The 14,287-nt window shown below is 34.3% G+C and overlaps 1 protein-coding gene across 2 annotated transcripts; it reads right to left on the reverse strand.

Moving 5' to 3' along the window:
- Nucleotides 1-1,558: 1,558 nt before the first annotated feature.
- Nucleotides 1,559-14,040, reverse strand: LOC132699252 (protein bicaudal C). Of its 2 annotated transcripts, XM_060665874.1 has the most exons (12): nucleotides 13,665-14,040; nucleotides 12,361-12,474; nucleotides 12,174-12,253; nucleotides 11,125-11,337; nucleotides 10,832-11,062; nucleotides 10,500-10,781; nucleotides 9,121-9,232; nucleotides 8,564-9,064; nucleotides 6,325-6,557; nucleotides 6,131-6,267; nucleotides 5,903-6,078; nucleotides 1,561-2,349 (listed from the first exon to the last, which is right to left on the reverse strand). In XM_060665874.1, the coding sequence occupies exons 1-12, from the start codon at nucleotides 13,894-13,896 to the stop codon at nucleotides 2,243-2,245; spliced, it is 2,418 nt and encodes an 805-aa protein (XP_060521857.1). In that variant the 5' UTR covers nucleotides 13,897-14,040; the 3' UTR covers nucleotides 1,561-2,242. The 2 variants fall into 2 exon arrangements, with proteins under 2 accessions (XP_060521858.1, XP_060521857.1); XM_060665875.1 differs by lacking the exon at nucleotides 12,361-12,474 and having other exon boundaries at nucleotides 1,559-2,349.
- Between the last annotated feature and the right edge of the window lie 247 nt (nucleotides 14,041-14,287).

A 14,287-nucleotide genomic window follows, 5' to 3' on the forward strand; every position in this document is an offset into this window, starting at 1 on the left:
GCGATATCTCCGTTGATGGAACAAAATGTTCTTTGAATTGCTTGTCTAAACAATCTAAATAGTGACTGACTTTCTGAGTTCGAGCCCTAAGAGGTTTTCATGCAAGTGGAGCATATTTTTTTTTTAATCGTCCTCCTCTAAATATGATACTAAAAAAAGGTATTTTGGCGTCAGAATGTTGTGGCAAAAAACTCTTCGAAATTATATAAGTTTATCGTATCCATGTTCAGGACAACCCAAATAAATGTGGTAAACTCTTCTACTGTAGTATCTACCCACGTTTTGACAACCTCTTCTATGCTATTTTATGTCTAGCGTAGTTATTTGTTTGTTCCACTGTTTTTATTATTAGCCCATCGGTAAAAAAGAGCTTGAAAAAAATCTGTGGCTTTTGTACAAGTATCAGCAATTTGTGGTCCTACCATTTTATCCCCAAAAGTAAATAGAATCCTGTCTGGTACCTGTGTGCTACATGTGACTTTTTGCCATGGACGAAAATTACCAGGTTGTGTTATATTCTCGTTTTCTTCACTGCTGCTTGAACTTGATGGTAAAGTTATGGTTGTCCGTCTTTTAGTAACTACAATATCACTACTACTACTAGAGTTACTAATATTATCACTATTCAATCTATCATTTTCAGGCGCGTCAATATAAAATTCATCGTCACTACTATGCAATTCATTTTCAATTTCATCTTGTAAAAATTTCTTGGGCATTTGAATTTTTTTTTTTTTTTTTAAATATACACTGAACTTTACCCAATCGTGTTAGTTATAAAACTGAGTAATATTCATAATGCAAAAATGGTGCACTTGTGAACTATCTATCTTTTATTTTTACGTAAACATGTACCTCAACGAAGGTTCAAGAAAGCAACTTAGAAATACTAGAAATAAGCTTAGGGGATGACAGATCGGCCAACCTGCTGTAATGATAGGACATGGTGTGCCGCCTATACGGCGACATACGAGTGCAAAGGGTTAATACGCGAAAATATACTTTGGAATCCCAGGAGCAAAATTAGATGTTCATATTAAAAAAAAATCGATTCTTAATTATTAGAAATTGTTATTGCCTTAATTTTAGATTTCACACTGTTTTATTTATTTTATTTATTATTATTTCTACTACTACTGAAAAAATTAATGATTATAATTAATAATAAATACATGTACTCACCTGTTAAAATAGCGAGAATTCAGCGTTACGCACGGCGTTACACTTTTCAGTAATTTGCAAAAACTACATTAACAGCTGCGAGTTAATTTGTAATCAGGTTGTGTGTATGTGTGTGTGATACGTGAGCCGAGCGTAAATTGCGAGTATAGCCGGAGGAAAGTCGCACTCCTTATCGCGTCACTAAACTTCTAGGGAAAGCGGCCCTCCACATGGATTCGGAAGTTGCCGAACTGTAGTGGGGGTTCGTGCGCCTCCTGCCGATATTTTTGCACTCTACGCGACGTAAAGAGAGGAGCGAAAAGAAGAATGTAATTTTGATTTGGTTACGCCAATCAAAAGGTCCTATTGTGCAATTAGTAATATTTATTAGAATGTTATTATATAAATATAAATCAATGATTGATTCCTAAAGTTAATACAATTTCCACATCGGTTACAAAAGTTTTAATTTTTAAAATATATAATGTCATCATTGGAGTTAATCAAGAAATAAGCAATAAAAATAGAGTTTTAATATAAAATTAAAACTTTTGCTTACAACATTTTAGTAGATATAAAAGCCTATTATCGGTAAAGCATACCTTCATGTATATTAAATATTTTACTACAATAAACATAATAGTGTATAATATCACATTTTGTATTGTAAAAATATACGTACATATCCACACACAAACAATTAAAACAGGTATTTTTAAAATCGCGAAAAATTCAACAAGAAATTTTTTTTGAAAATTGTTCAAGGCGGCCGCTTGAAAATTTTCAAAAATTTTGGCTCCCGAACATTCGTACATACCTACGCCAGGAAAATACAATAAATTAGCTAATACCGTACGTACAAATAATATATAAATATTCAATAAATACTAGTACCAATACAAATAAATACTTAACACTACAACAAAATTATGACGTTATGTAACATTAATGCGTCAATAGAAAAAAAATCAAACGCTTTAAGGAAATAAATATAAATAATAGTAAATTAAACACGTGCAACAAGATAGGTCTTGGGAACGGTTACCTATGTGTAGACTTTCGTGAAGCTTTCCGTTTTTCGTTACCAATTTTCCCGCGGACTTCCGTGGCACGTCGAATTCGAAGAAGACGAGCTCTTCCTTTCCGCGCCCGGTGCCGCCGAAAACGGCACGTTTCTATTGTTCAGTTCTGGAAAAAATAAAAAAGCTTACTTGAACGTTCCAGCAAAATAACAAGCGAAAATTAATTTTAATTTAATTTTAAATACTTTTTAATAACTAGCACTTATTCACCATCAAATTGAATATCCTCCAATACAAAAAAGTAGGGTTTGATTTCGTTGTAAATTCCTTATAGCAACACAAAATAAACGTCAGTTTTGAAAAACGCTTAATAGAAAACTTAAAATTAAAATTTTCCTACTAACTGTTTGATTTTTTTCATTCAGGAATATGGGCCGTGGTGGTAGTTTCGTTTCATATTATTGATTTTAAGAAGTTGACGATATATTTGATATGTAAGCACATGTATCTTTTCCAATATTTATATATTTTTCCCTTATCAAATTTCAAATATACTCATATAGTTTGTAAAAGTTCATATACGGTTAGATCCAAGTTGATTTTTTTTTATACAATCATCGGTTCCTTATCAATTTTTTAAAGCTAAATTTAAATGCCGAAATTTTCTGACAAGTAGGATAAAATAGAAAAACAGAAAAAAGATTTTTTAACTCTAGTGCGAAATGTCAAAATTTTCTACTGTTTCCAATTGCGAATTAATTTAATTTTGTGTTAATTGCGGTATATAAAGACTAAATAGAGATAGTAGTAGTAGCGATAGTAATTTTATTCTGTTATTTCAAGTTTAAATCAATTTTTCCAACTTGGTTAACAACTTAATTCCAAACGGCCTGTATACATATTATATTTTTGGAATCTCCTAAGGGTTCTTAACGAATTTTGTGTCTAATGACATATATGACTCTATTCTCAATTATTTTTGAGCCATTGACAGCTGAAAAGTGATACCTACCTAGACTTAGAGCCAAATGACATTCACATTAAAATATTCGAGAAGCCATTGTGTATTGTAAACTGCAAGTTTAATTGAATGCAAACGTTGTTTTGTTTAGTTTTGGTTAGTTTCAATATCATATGAATATCTGAAATTGAATTGTCGAATATCTTCAGGAATAATCTTAGAATATTTCTTTTGAGACACAATAGGTGATAACAATTTTGGATGGCAGACCCCTACAACTTTTGTAACCCATGCATTTTTCTAAAACCTTGACTTCAAAAGTTTATCAAACGTGTTGCATACTATACTTCTTCTACGACGGCTAGATTTTGGGAACATTTTTTCAAAACAACACGAATACATTCACTGACATGAGCGTCAGAATTGACAGATGTCAAAATTCAAGCCGTGCGGTAAAATCTCCGAAAACGTCCGTTTGCTCTCAAACCCGTGCGGTAATATCCCGGAAACTGACGTGGTAAAATGGCATTTACCGTGACTCACCTTCTTTTGTAATTTGCACTGAAAATTAATGGCCAACTAATGATGTTTAAATTTGCTTGCAAAAAAAAAATTGGGGTTTTTGTGATTGCTAATCCTTTGACGTGATAGTACAATAATAAGATCTCTTAATCAGTTTTGACTAACCAAAACTAACCATAACTATTGGTCCGAAATCTTGTTACTTTCGAAAATCGATGAAATCAAATTTTTCGAAAGTATTTGCGCTCTTAAAATTGTACATCTCGGTAACGGTAAGTAAGTTGTTGGTACAGAAATGATCACCGTCGAAAAAAAAAAGTTTTATTTGTCTGTTTGTCCGTTCTCCGTTCTTCGATCTCGTCTTTTGGTTTTTCCTGAATAACTTTCGAACCGTTGGAGCTACAAAATTAAAATTTGCCTCCTTTTTAACCTTCCACGAGGCACATAAGCTTATAAGAAATGGCCCTGATCCGAAGCCGGTATCCATCTTCTTTTCGCGATTTTCGACTGTTTTTTGGACCTTGCTATGAAACACGATAAATGTCCGAAATTTGAAGCAATCGACTTCATATTTGACACATCTATGCAGCTTTGCCCCTTGACGGAGCCTATTGAAAATATGGGGGCTGGTGGGTCGGGAAGTATTTAGAAAAATATAAAAATCGCGTGTGCAAGGGCCTACAAAAAAGACCATTTTTCAGAAACCGTTTACAAGACCGAAGAAATTCTTGAACCACAATACGCAGAGGAAACGACTCCATAAACTTTTATTCTAGACAATTTTTCAAAAATGTACAGGGTGCGCCGCAAATTCAAAAAAACTGAAAAATGGGTCGCCCTATTATTGAAAATTGGCAATAATTTCAAATCTGTGTTTTGGATGTTAGTTTCTTTTATATGACAATATAGCCCATATAGACGGCTTAAACATTTGTATTTACTATTTTTAAATATTGTACAGGGTATTCGCGATATTCCGTGTAATATTAAAAAACATAATAAGTACATCAAATTTGCAGCTACCGACTTCAAACTTGGGAGAGAAGTAGAAATCTCAAACCGCATTTAGACTTTTTAATAAAATAACGCGAAGTATTGTTTTTTAATTTTTGATTTTTTTTGTGGTTATTTTGGGTTCCAGAAAAACATCTTTTCCTGCAAAGCCATTCATCCGATCGGAAAAAAATTACATCCGTGGGAAAGCCGGCGCCATTACCTTTGTTTCACGCATTTTCTCGATTATATACAAGGTGTTTTAGTTATGGGCAAAAATCTAAAAGACCCTGAAAATTGTTCTTTTAGAGAGTAAAGTACTAGCTGTGAATCAAAATTCATACAGACAATAGCTAATCCGATCAAACAGTGTTATAGGCCGTATCAAGGGCTACAATTTTCGAGATATTTGAAAAAATCCAAATGAAAAATCACCATTTCTCACCCTATCTAGACGCGATGACGTCATTTAATTTTACCACGTGTTGCATGGTTTCAGAAAACAAGTAGTTTTTTGGCAACCATTTACTCCATTGGAAAAATTCGGATACCAGGAAACTAAGGAGATCCAGGGCTACATCCTCTATTTCGAACATTGTTATAATTATATACAGGGTACGTCGTTTGTGGGCAAAAAATTCTAATAGTGTGGGTGAATTATGAAAAACTTTTAAAGATGATATGAACAGTATCGTAAACTGTGTCGAGAGAGAGTTTAAGGTTTCGTCTATAATACAGGGGGCGCGAATATTTAAAAAAATATAATTTTAAAATGCAATTACCAGTCAAAATTTTAATATTTACTGAAGTTTGGCATAACTATGAAGTTTGACGGGCCCTTTATACAGGGTGTATATTGTGTGTGTTTTTTAGATTTTGCGAAAGTTCCATAGAGGTCCGCAGGAGTACGATAGAAAAACAATGCGTCCCTCTAGGACAAGAATAAGCGAAGCGCCTTCTTTTTAAAATAAAAAGCTGATTGGCGCTACTTGTGGCGAACTTGTCCCGCCCAGTAATGATTTTTCGAAAGCAATCTTGTTAATTCTAATGCTGAAAAAGGATGGCGCCACAAGCATTTTATGCGAAATTTCTGAAAGAATTTTATGCGGAATACCAGGAAGAACAGTGAAGAATGAGCATTTTTGCCATTTCAGATCAATTCGTTATATTATATTATGTCATTTCAATAACAGCCTGTATAGCAATACTATGTTCATAGTGACACGCGATTGCAAATACTTACCGGATATTGCCAGCAATATACGTTTCCTAGCGCCGAACGCTGTAATTCCGATTGCAACCAAATCCGAATCGGTTAAAGTCAAAAATACGGTTAAATCGATCTCGTGCTCCTTGAAAACAGGGATGTAGTGTTCCAATTTGATGGCGGCAAGCATCGACGGCAGGTCTGACCATTGGCTGAAAGCAGACACTTTCAGAACAAAGAAAACGAGAAAATTAGAGGTCGAACCCGTTAGATGCGAACTTGTTCCAAACGTGAGCAGGCGTAGCTTCCAAAAGATTGCTGGTATTCATGGCGGTCGATGTGGATGGATAATTTATGCCGGTGGCCTGGCGCCAACTATTCGGCTTCCAAATTTCGTCTTCCTGATATCAAGAGATCCGAGCACTCGTCAGCAATATTTGACGCAATTGATAACTCACCCTGGTTCTAAATTTATCCATTAAAACTCCTCCGGGGCTCGTGTGACTTATACCGTAACCCGACCACACCCCATTAGGGTATCTTAAACCACCAGGACTTGGACGATTTTGCATTATTCTCATACCAGCTAAACGTCTAGTTTCGAAATCATGAGGGGACAATGTGTTCGGACTTGCAAACTTTTTATCGCCACCTAACCCGTGACATTCGCCTGGCATTTCCGGCGAAACTTCTGCAGAAGGTAATACCAATGACATAATCTTTAGATGGTTGTGGATCAATCAGAACTATTACTTTCACGCTTTCATATAGAAATTCACTATTAGCATGGCTTGCCCTTTGGATTTAAGATTTTTGAATAAATAACATAACATAACATTTAAGCAAGACAAATTGGCTAATTTAAAAATAAAAACTTTTCCAAGATTTATGTTACAATTTATAGTTTTGATGAAAATCGACACAATTTATGCAATCAAAAAAGTCACGACTTTCATTATTTAAAAAAAATAATACGACTGTTATATGACACAATAATCCATATCCATATATAATTTTTAGATACTTTGTAAAATATCTAAAATAATAACAAGTAGAAGTGTAAGTGTAGAAAATAACTATTGCTTGGTAAAAACCAATAAAAGATGAACAAAATATAGAGGAACAAATATCTACGAAATCTTCTGTTAAAAGCTTAATTACTCAACACTCAATAATATACGACAATTTTTAAAATTGCTCAATCAAATAAAGTTGAAACGATACATTGAGGAAGGGTTATTAGAAAACTACACAACACTGGCGTTGAAACGACTCTACTTCTCTAAACAAGTTGTTATTATAAATTGCTTATAGTTTCTGCTTTTTAGCTACTAGAGATATAGAGACCCTGCCTAATGCCGATAATACACAAACTTATGCAGCAAATATGAAAAAACATTTTTAACAGGCATTCGACAACTAAGATGGCCGCTGGCCGATCGTCAATAAGTTTGGATGAGACAGATCGCGTTAAATGTTTTGGGACAACAAGTTAAGTGTGTGTAAATCACGGTTTAGAAAGAAAAGGAGCCAAAGTATCGGTTAGTGGGTTAAATGTAGAAGCATGCGCGGAGAATTATTCTCTTCTCTACGAAAATATCGATGCTTCCTGCGGCGCATCAAATTTTTCCCTAGTTCTCAAATTATTCGTGTAGACGACTGTGAAAAAATGCTAACGGATAATCCACCATAAATGTTACCCCCTCCAACTTTTTTTTATTTAAAAAAAGTATAATACAAAAGTTGCGGGGTATGTTATGTACATGAACTTATGTACTTACTTCTATAGCAGCATGGCATATGACAGTTATATTTTTTAAAACTTAAACAGTGTATATTATTTACACAGAATCGAATGCTGATTTCAAAAATATATAACACGTTATAGGTATTTTTTACATTAAAGGTCAGGATGAGCCAAAAATAAAATGGTCCCTTAGTTGGCCGTGCATCATCATGACGTCAAGCCAACACCACATCTTTTGTTTATTTTTGAAATTTGTGGAATATCTTGAATATTATTATGGTTCCAAATTGTATAAATTAATATTTTTAATTGACAAAAAAATCGGATTACCGTTGTATGTGCGTGTGAGCTATATGTCCCAGATTCGCTTGTCTATACAGGGATCTCCGTTCCTATTCTTTTAGTTAAATTGACAGCTGTCAAAATGTTACATTAGTCAGAGACTGTTTTAATTCGAGTAAGATAGCGTATATGATATGTCTCAATCGTCAGTGTCGCAACCAGCCTTAACTCTCGTTTTTCTTATGGTCGCCATATTGGATTCATTCATTGAAAATTCAATACGTTTATGCGTTTTTGTTGGTGTTACTTATTAATGTTAATGTTAAATCATGACCCACTTATCAAATAATTAAGACCTAACTTTGCGAAGTATGACATAATCGTTTGTGCGATTGTGAGACATCATTGAACTAGAAATTTGACGCTTTTTCCAAAAATTGAAAAACCGGCGACCGTAAGAAAAGTGAAAGTTAAGGCGGGTTGCGAGATAATAAAAGACGATTGAGACATGTCATAGAGGGTGAAACCGGTTTTCAAAGTCACTAGGTTTCCTCTAAAACTTCGCCAATTATCCTTTGCTGTAAGTATAACAGGAGCAAAGATCCCTATATAGAGCAGCGAATCTGGGACACATTGTATTAAAAAAAAAGACAAAAATGAGTTCTTACCATTCGGAGTGGTCGAATGGGCGGTATCAGAAAAATTCCGGTAACAACTAGGCGATGTTCCCCTCGAACTGACTGCGTTGCTTGATATAGACGATAAATTGCTAGCACTGGACAAGCTAGATGTCGGTCTGTTGTCCAGAAGGCCTTGATCCGAGCTGCTTGTCACTATCGATTGGTACCCGCTGCTGGATATGGTCTGAGGCGGATTCTGCTGGTTCATACCCTGCTGCATCATGTTATAGAAGAAGTGAGACTGCTGGGTCATTCCGACAAACGGCGGGCCCTGTTGGCCAGTGGCTGAAGCTGGACTGTAGTGCCAGTGTGGAGATATCATTGGGCTTAGTAGTGGGGAAATTGGCATAGGATTTAAATTAGAGGGGATGGTATGCTCGATAGTTGCCGGTGCGGTGGATGCAGGAATATGATACGTAGGGGGTATGTTTGCCTGGATAGCGGGTTCGTCGTTGCCCAAAATCAAGTTTCTGGCTGCGTAGATTTTCGCTGGTAGACACAAGAAAATTATACGAAAAATAATAGGAAAGCGATGCTCGACTTACAAGCGTGTCGTTCTACTCCTTTTATGACGCAGGATCTGGTAGTTTTATTGGCTTTGTGTCTGATGTTAATTATCACGTCGCAAGAGGTTTGAATTTCGGCAATTTGTTCGGGCTATAAAAAATTGTTTCCCAATTTAATTACGTCAATATAATCTACAAATATGTATTGTAAATTATTTCATAATTACAAAAAACTGTTTCCATTATCTGAAATAAAATGGAAATAATATTTAATACTTTTTTTTTGTTTAATCAATTTTGCGGATCCAATATTTAGTACCTAAAACCAGTAACTTCCTTGTTTCGTGCGTTCTTTAAATATAACTATTTATATGGGATTGACATGAAATATAAAGAAAATCCAACTGGTCGTGTAATACGGCAGCCAAATTAAGGCTTGAGAGAAAAAGAGAACAAAAATTAATTTAAGTACGATATGCTATTTAAGACAACGATATTGCCGTATGTTATCGTTGGAAACGCCAACATTGCACCATCCAAAATGGTTTAGTTCGATTGAGACGACTCGTAAACCTAAGTACCCCAATTAAGAAAAAAACACATATTTCTCCATAAACGTCTAACTTTTTAATTTAAAACAATTTCATTAATCTAAAACTGTAAGTCAACAGAAATAAGAAAGTGTCAACAAAATAATTGCGTCGTTGTCATGTTTTCTTTAAATAATTATGTTTAAAAAATTCTAAGAGTCATAAAAATAAATTACTAAAATTCAGTACAAAATAGGTTAAGTCAATTTCAAACCAAATAATTTCTTTCACGTTTATAATACTTTATTGCCCATTAACAGGAGAAAATGAATAATAATAGTAATTACAAAAGAATAGTTTGAAAAAGAAAAACTTATTTAAAAAAAAACACAAAAATTGTTTTAGTAGTGAAGAAAATTATACAAATAACTAAATCACCAGAAGAACCAAAAAAGCAATAACTAATAAAAAAGGAATAATATGGGTGCTCTTCAGTTATAAATTAGATCAAAACAAATAGCTTGAGGGGAGAAAACAAATGAAATTCAAAGGATTATTAGGTTTCCCGGGTAATTTTATATCTTTATATCGGTATTTACCTCCTGGTACTTCCAATATTTTTTGGAAAATATTTATTGAAAACTCCTGAAAGAGATGCATTCTCTTTTGCGGCAAAATTTTCTTTGTCGCTTTGGAAGTATATGTGACAAAAATGTAAAGCATAAAAAATACATGATGGGTTTATTTTTCAAATCGGACGCTGATCGCCTCAAACGAGCCTCTAAATCTAGCCAATCAGAGTCGATTTTCTCCAATGGAGCACATTTATTGGCCTATTTTTAATCCAAATTTTTCAAGCACTATCGGGGGTACGATTTGGACACCTACCTTAATTTTCAAATCAGTCGTATCATCGGGCAAATCAAATATTATAATCAGAGGCAAACTACCCATAAGCAACTGTCTAGCTTTGTACACGTTGTCGATGGTGCCTGTGATGTTTACGTGGCTCTTTGTTAGAGTGGGGATGTTCGGATCTTGAGCGTCCGGGATCATGATTTTGCATCCGGTATACTGCATAATTGACTTCAAGTTAGAGTGATCTTTTGCCAAGACGATAGGATAGTGATGCGGCGATATTTCCATTGACATCTGAACCGGAATTTGACTCTAAAAAACGCACAAGTCGAAAATGTTCGATACTGCCGCCGTCCACGTACGGCCAGATCATCGCACATGAATTCCATGAGCAACAATGTCGCCTGCTTCACTTGGTTCACCTCCCATTCGACGCCTTTAACCGTCACCAAAGTCGCGTGTAATTTAGGTCGCGTCTTAAATTTCACTTCCACCTTGTATTGTTCTTGAATCTTCAAGAGGTAAGCCGAGCTCGGCTCCACATTTTTCGACATGATCGGCAGTTCGAAACCGAAAATCAACGGGATCAATTCCTTGAGTCCCGAATAGACCGCGGCAATTAACGATTTGTTTTTGTTAAAATTTCAAAACTTACGCGAACTCTACTTCTCGCGCATTCGACGCCCTCGATGTCACCAGAAATCGAAACTTGGTTACTTTTCTCGTTGGGATTTGTGCGATTCGAATCGGGAAAATGTACGTGACATTGAGTCTCTTGCATAACCCGTTTGATGCTCAAACCGGCCTTGCCTATGATGTGCGAGTGGTCCCTGTAGCTGACGTCCATTTTCATTGTCACTCTGTTACACTAAAATAACATACCCTTATTACTAGAACGAACTAGAAGAGAAATCTAGAAACTGCGAAATAAGGGGTGCCAAAAAATTTTTTGAATTATTTTTTGATATCTCAAATAAACATAAACATTAATAAAACAACGATATGCAATTTTGTGTTCAATTTGGTTACTATTTACTATTTTTATTGTCGATTATTGCTTACCATTTAATTATAGAAAATTTTCATGTCAAAAAAGGCACAAATAAGTATCAGATTTTTATCTACTTTATTTACCAGCTTTGAAAAAAATAAATTTCTTGAATAGAATATAATATTTATTGCTACTTTTAGAAGCATTATAACGAGCAATAAAACATAAAATTTAAAAGAACAACATTTTTCTATTTTGTATACTAAAAATTTTCACATAGAAATCTACAATTGTTGTTAATTTTGTATGTTTCGCTTTAAGAAAGTTTTTAACAAGAACAATTACTAAATTACCAACTTATTTAGAGTCTCATTTATATGTTTTCAAAAAGGTTAGAATAAAACAAGAATAAGATGCTAATAGTGTTTTATTAAGAGAATTATAAGTGCGGCTCTTGAACGACTTCTACCGAAAAAAATAATTTACTGAAAACGAAAAATTATCAAAACCAAAACAAATCAAAATTATTTTATAAAACCGTAAGTTGAAAAAGTCATATTTCCCCAATCAGGAGATATTATTTTTACTAATGACCAAGGTATACTGTACAGCTGTTACACCGCTAAAAAAATATTTGAAACTAAATTTTTTGAAATAACCGATCACAACGCGTTAATCTATTAATATTTAGAGGGGACCTTTTAAAAGCTCACCTTCGTGTTCAATATAGTCAAAATTCTGTTCTTAGCAACATTCACGTCTTCAAGTCGGCCAGCAATTCTTACGTGGGGGTCTGGAAAATGTAAAATTAATGTATGCAAGGAGACGGATTTTGTAAAAAAATGATTGGTTGTTGTTTTAAAATTTTCAACTTTAGGGCCATTTGAGGAGAATGTTTACCCTTTTTGGATTTGGCTCCAATTTTCAGTTTATTGGGCCATATTATTGAAGTATCGGTATCTTCCATAATTTTTGAGAAAAATACATCCGCTGGAAACAGTGCGTCATTGTCACCTAAAACGAATGCGATTGTAGGATTTAAAAACAAAACCAGTAGTTTTCATTAGAATGCGGAACATTTTTTTTTTGTAACGTGAGTATTGTATGGTTTCAAGTATTTGGCGAACTATTTACTTTAAATCATATAGGGTGATGTAAGAGGAGGTAAAATATTTTCAAAATATTTTCAACTATGAAGTGTTTTAGCGTAACGTATGGATCTACGGTGGACCAGTTTTCTGTAGACAAACTCTTACAAAATTTTGGAAAGCATTTTTATTTAAAAGTAAATATGATTATATTGCCTTCTACATATTTTCATTGAAATTGGAAAAAAGAGAGACACCAAAAACAGAAGACATTTAATGTTTAAATTGAAATATTAACTAATATTTTTTAAATTAAATTTAAAACATTTTGGACGGACGTGGAACTTTGAACAAGCCTTAAAGTAGAAATGCTTCCCGATTTTTTTTTGCTGTACTTTGAAATGCAGTGTCCACTCATATCGTTGTTTTTTTTTTTCGTAATTTATCTTTATGATTATTTGACGAAACGCTATCTGGGACAAGGTATTTATTTTTGAAAATATTCGATGTCCCCCGACCACTTTTTTACCAGGGAGCATTAAGCAGCTTTAACCGAAAACATTACAATTTATCACAGCTTTAATAAAACAATACCCACTCTAAAAATCGTCAATTTCTACCACAATATCAGGTTTTAGCTGTTTTGGCGGTTTTTAATTTTCTTCGGGGCGTCGAAGGAAAAAAAATTTAAGTGATTTGATCCGAACTGAATGGGATTTTCGAAAATTTTTATTTTTAGAAACATTCAGTCGAAGCTCCTTACGCAATCGACACCGAAGGATTTTAATAATTATTTTGCACCAAAAAATGGCGCCGATATAAAGTATTTTCATATCCAGTTTCTGAGCCACATGGTTTTCGACATTTACGTCAAAAAATTTTCGCCTCAATTTTGGGTCGCAGTTTTTCTTCTAGAGCAAGCAATGTATCAATGCCATTTCGCAGAGAAACCCGAATTTCTATATCCGATATTTTGTCTCAGGAAATTAACGTCAGGCGAGGCATCAGATTTTTTTGTTGGAAAAAAGCGACAACAAAAAAAATGGTAGTGTATATGTGGGTACGCATGACTGTATTCTGGTCCGTATGGCAAATTGATATATAAATAATTTTTACCTGTGAGCATTTGTTCCAGTTTTTTCCTATCGACCCGGAATCGTTCTTGGGACAAATCCGACACGTCGTTCAGCCCCAATTTCGTCGCCAGATCTCGCAAATCCTCTTTAGAGTCCCATTTGGACGTCCAGCCGGACAAAGTAGTACCGCTTTCCGAAATTTCGGACATTGTGTCCGAACTTTGGGGCGCCATCTCTACCTGCCGCCCGAGCGGCAAAAAATTGCACGACATTTGTTTCAGTTTAAACAAAATATACACAAATAGTTTTACAATGAACCCTTTTAGTACGTATATTTTTAATGATTTTATCACCTTAAACTCGAAAATTTTTGGTGCGTTTGGACTACGTGCAACTTGAAATTGATGGTGACCCGACTACGGTCCAAACGCACTGAACGAGCGGAACAGCATAATTCGTTTTTTAGAACTTTTTCAACGCCTTTTTTTTTATGGTACCATATATACGTTAATATACCTTATCTCAATAAGTACGACACTGCGGAAAAAAAGTTAAATACAAAAAGTGTCTGACCCAAAGTATATATTTTATTTATAGTATATTTATATATACAGGGTGTTTCGTTGTGCCAGGACAGTAACCAACTTTATTTTTTAAATGGAA

The sequence above is a fragment of the Cylas formicarius genome, unplaced genomic scaffold (genome assembly GCF_029955315.1).
Source record: "Cylas formicarius isolate icCylForm1 unplaced genomic scaffold, icCylForm1.1 PGA_scaffold_3__17_contigs__length_32017465, whole genome shotgun sequence".
NCBI lineage: Eukaryota > Metazoa > Arthropoda > Insecta > Coleoptera > Brentidae > Cylas > Cylas formicarius.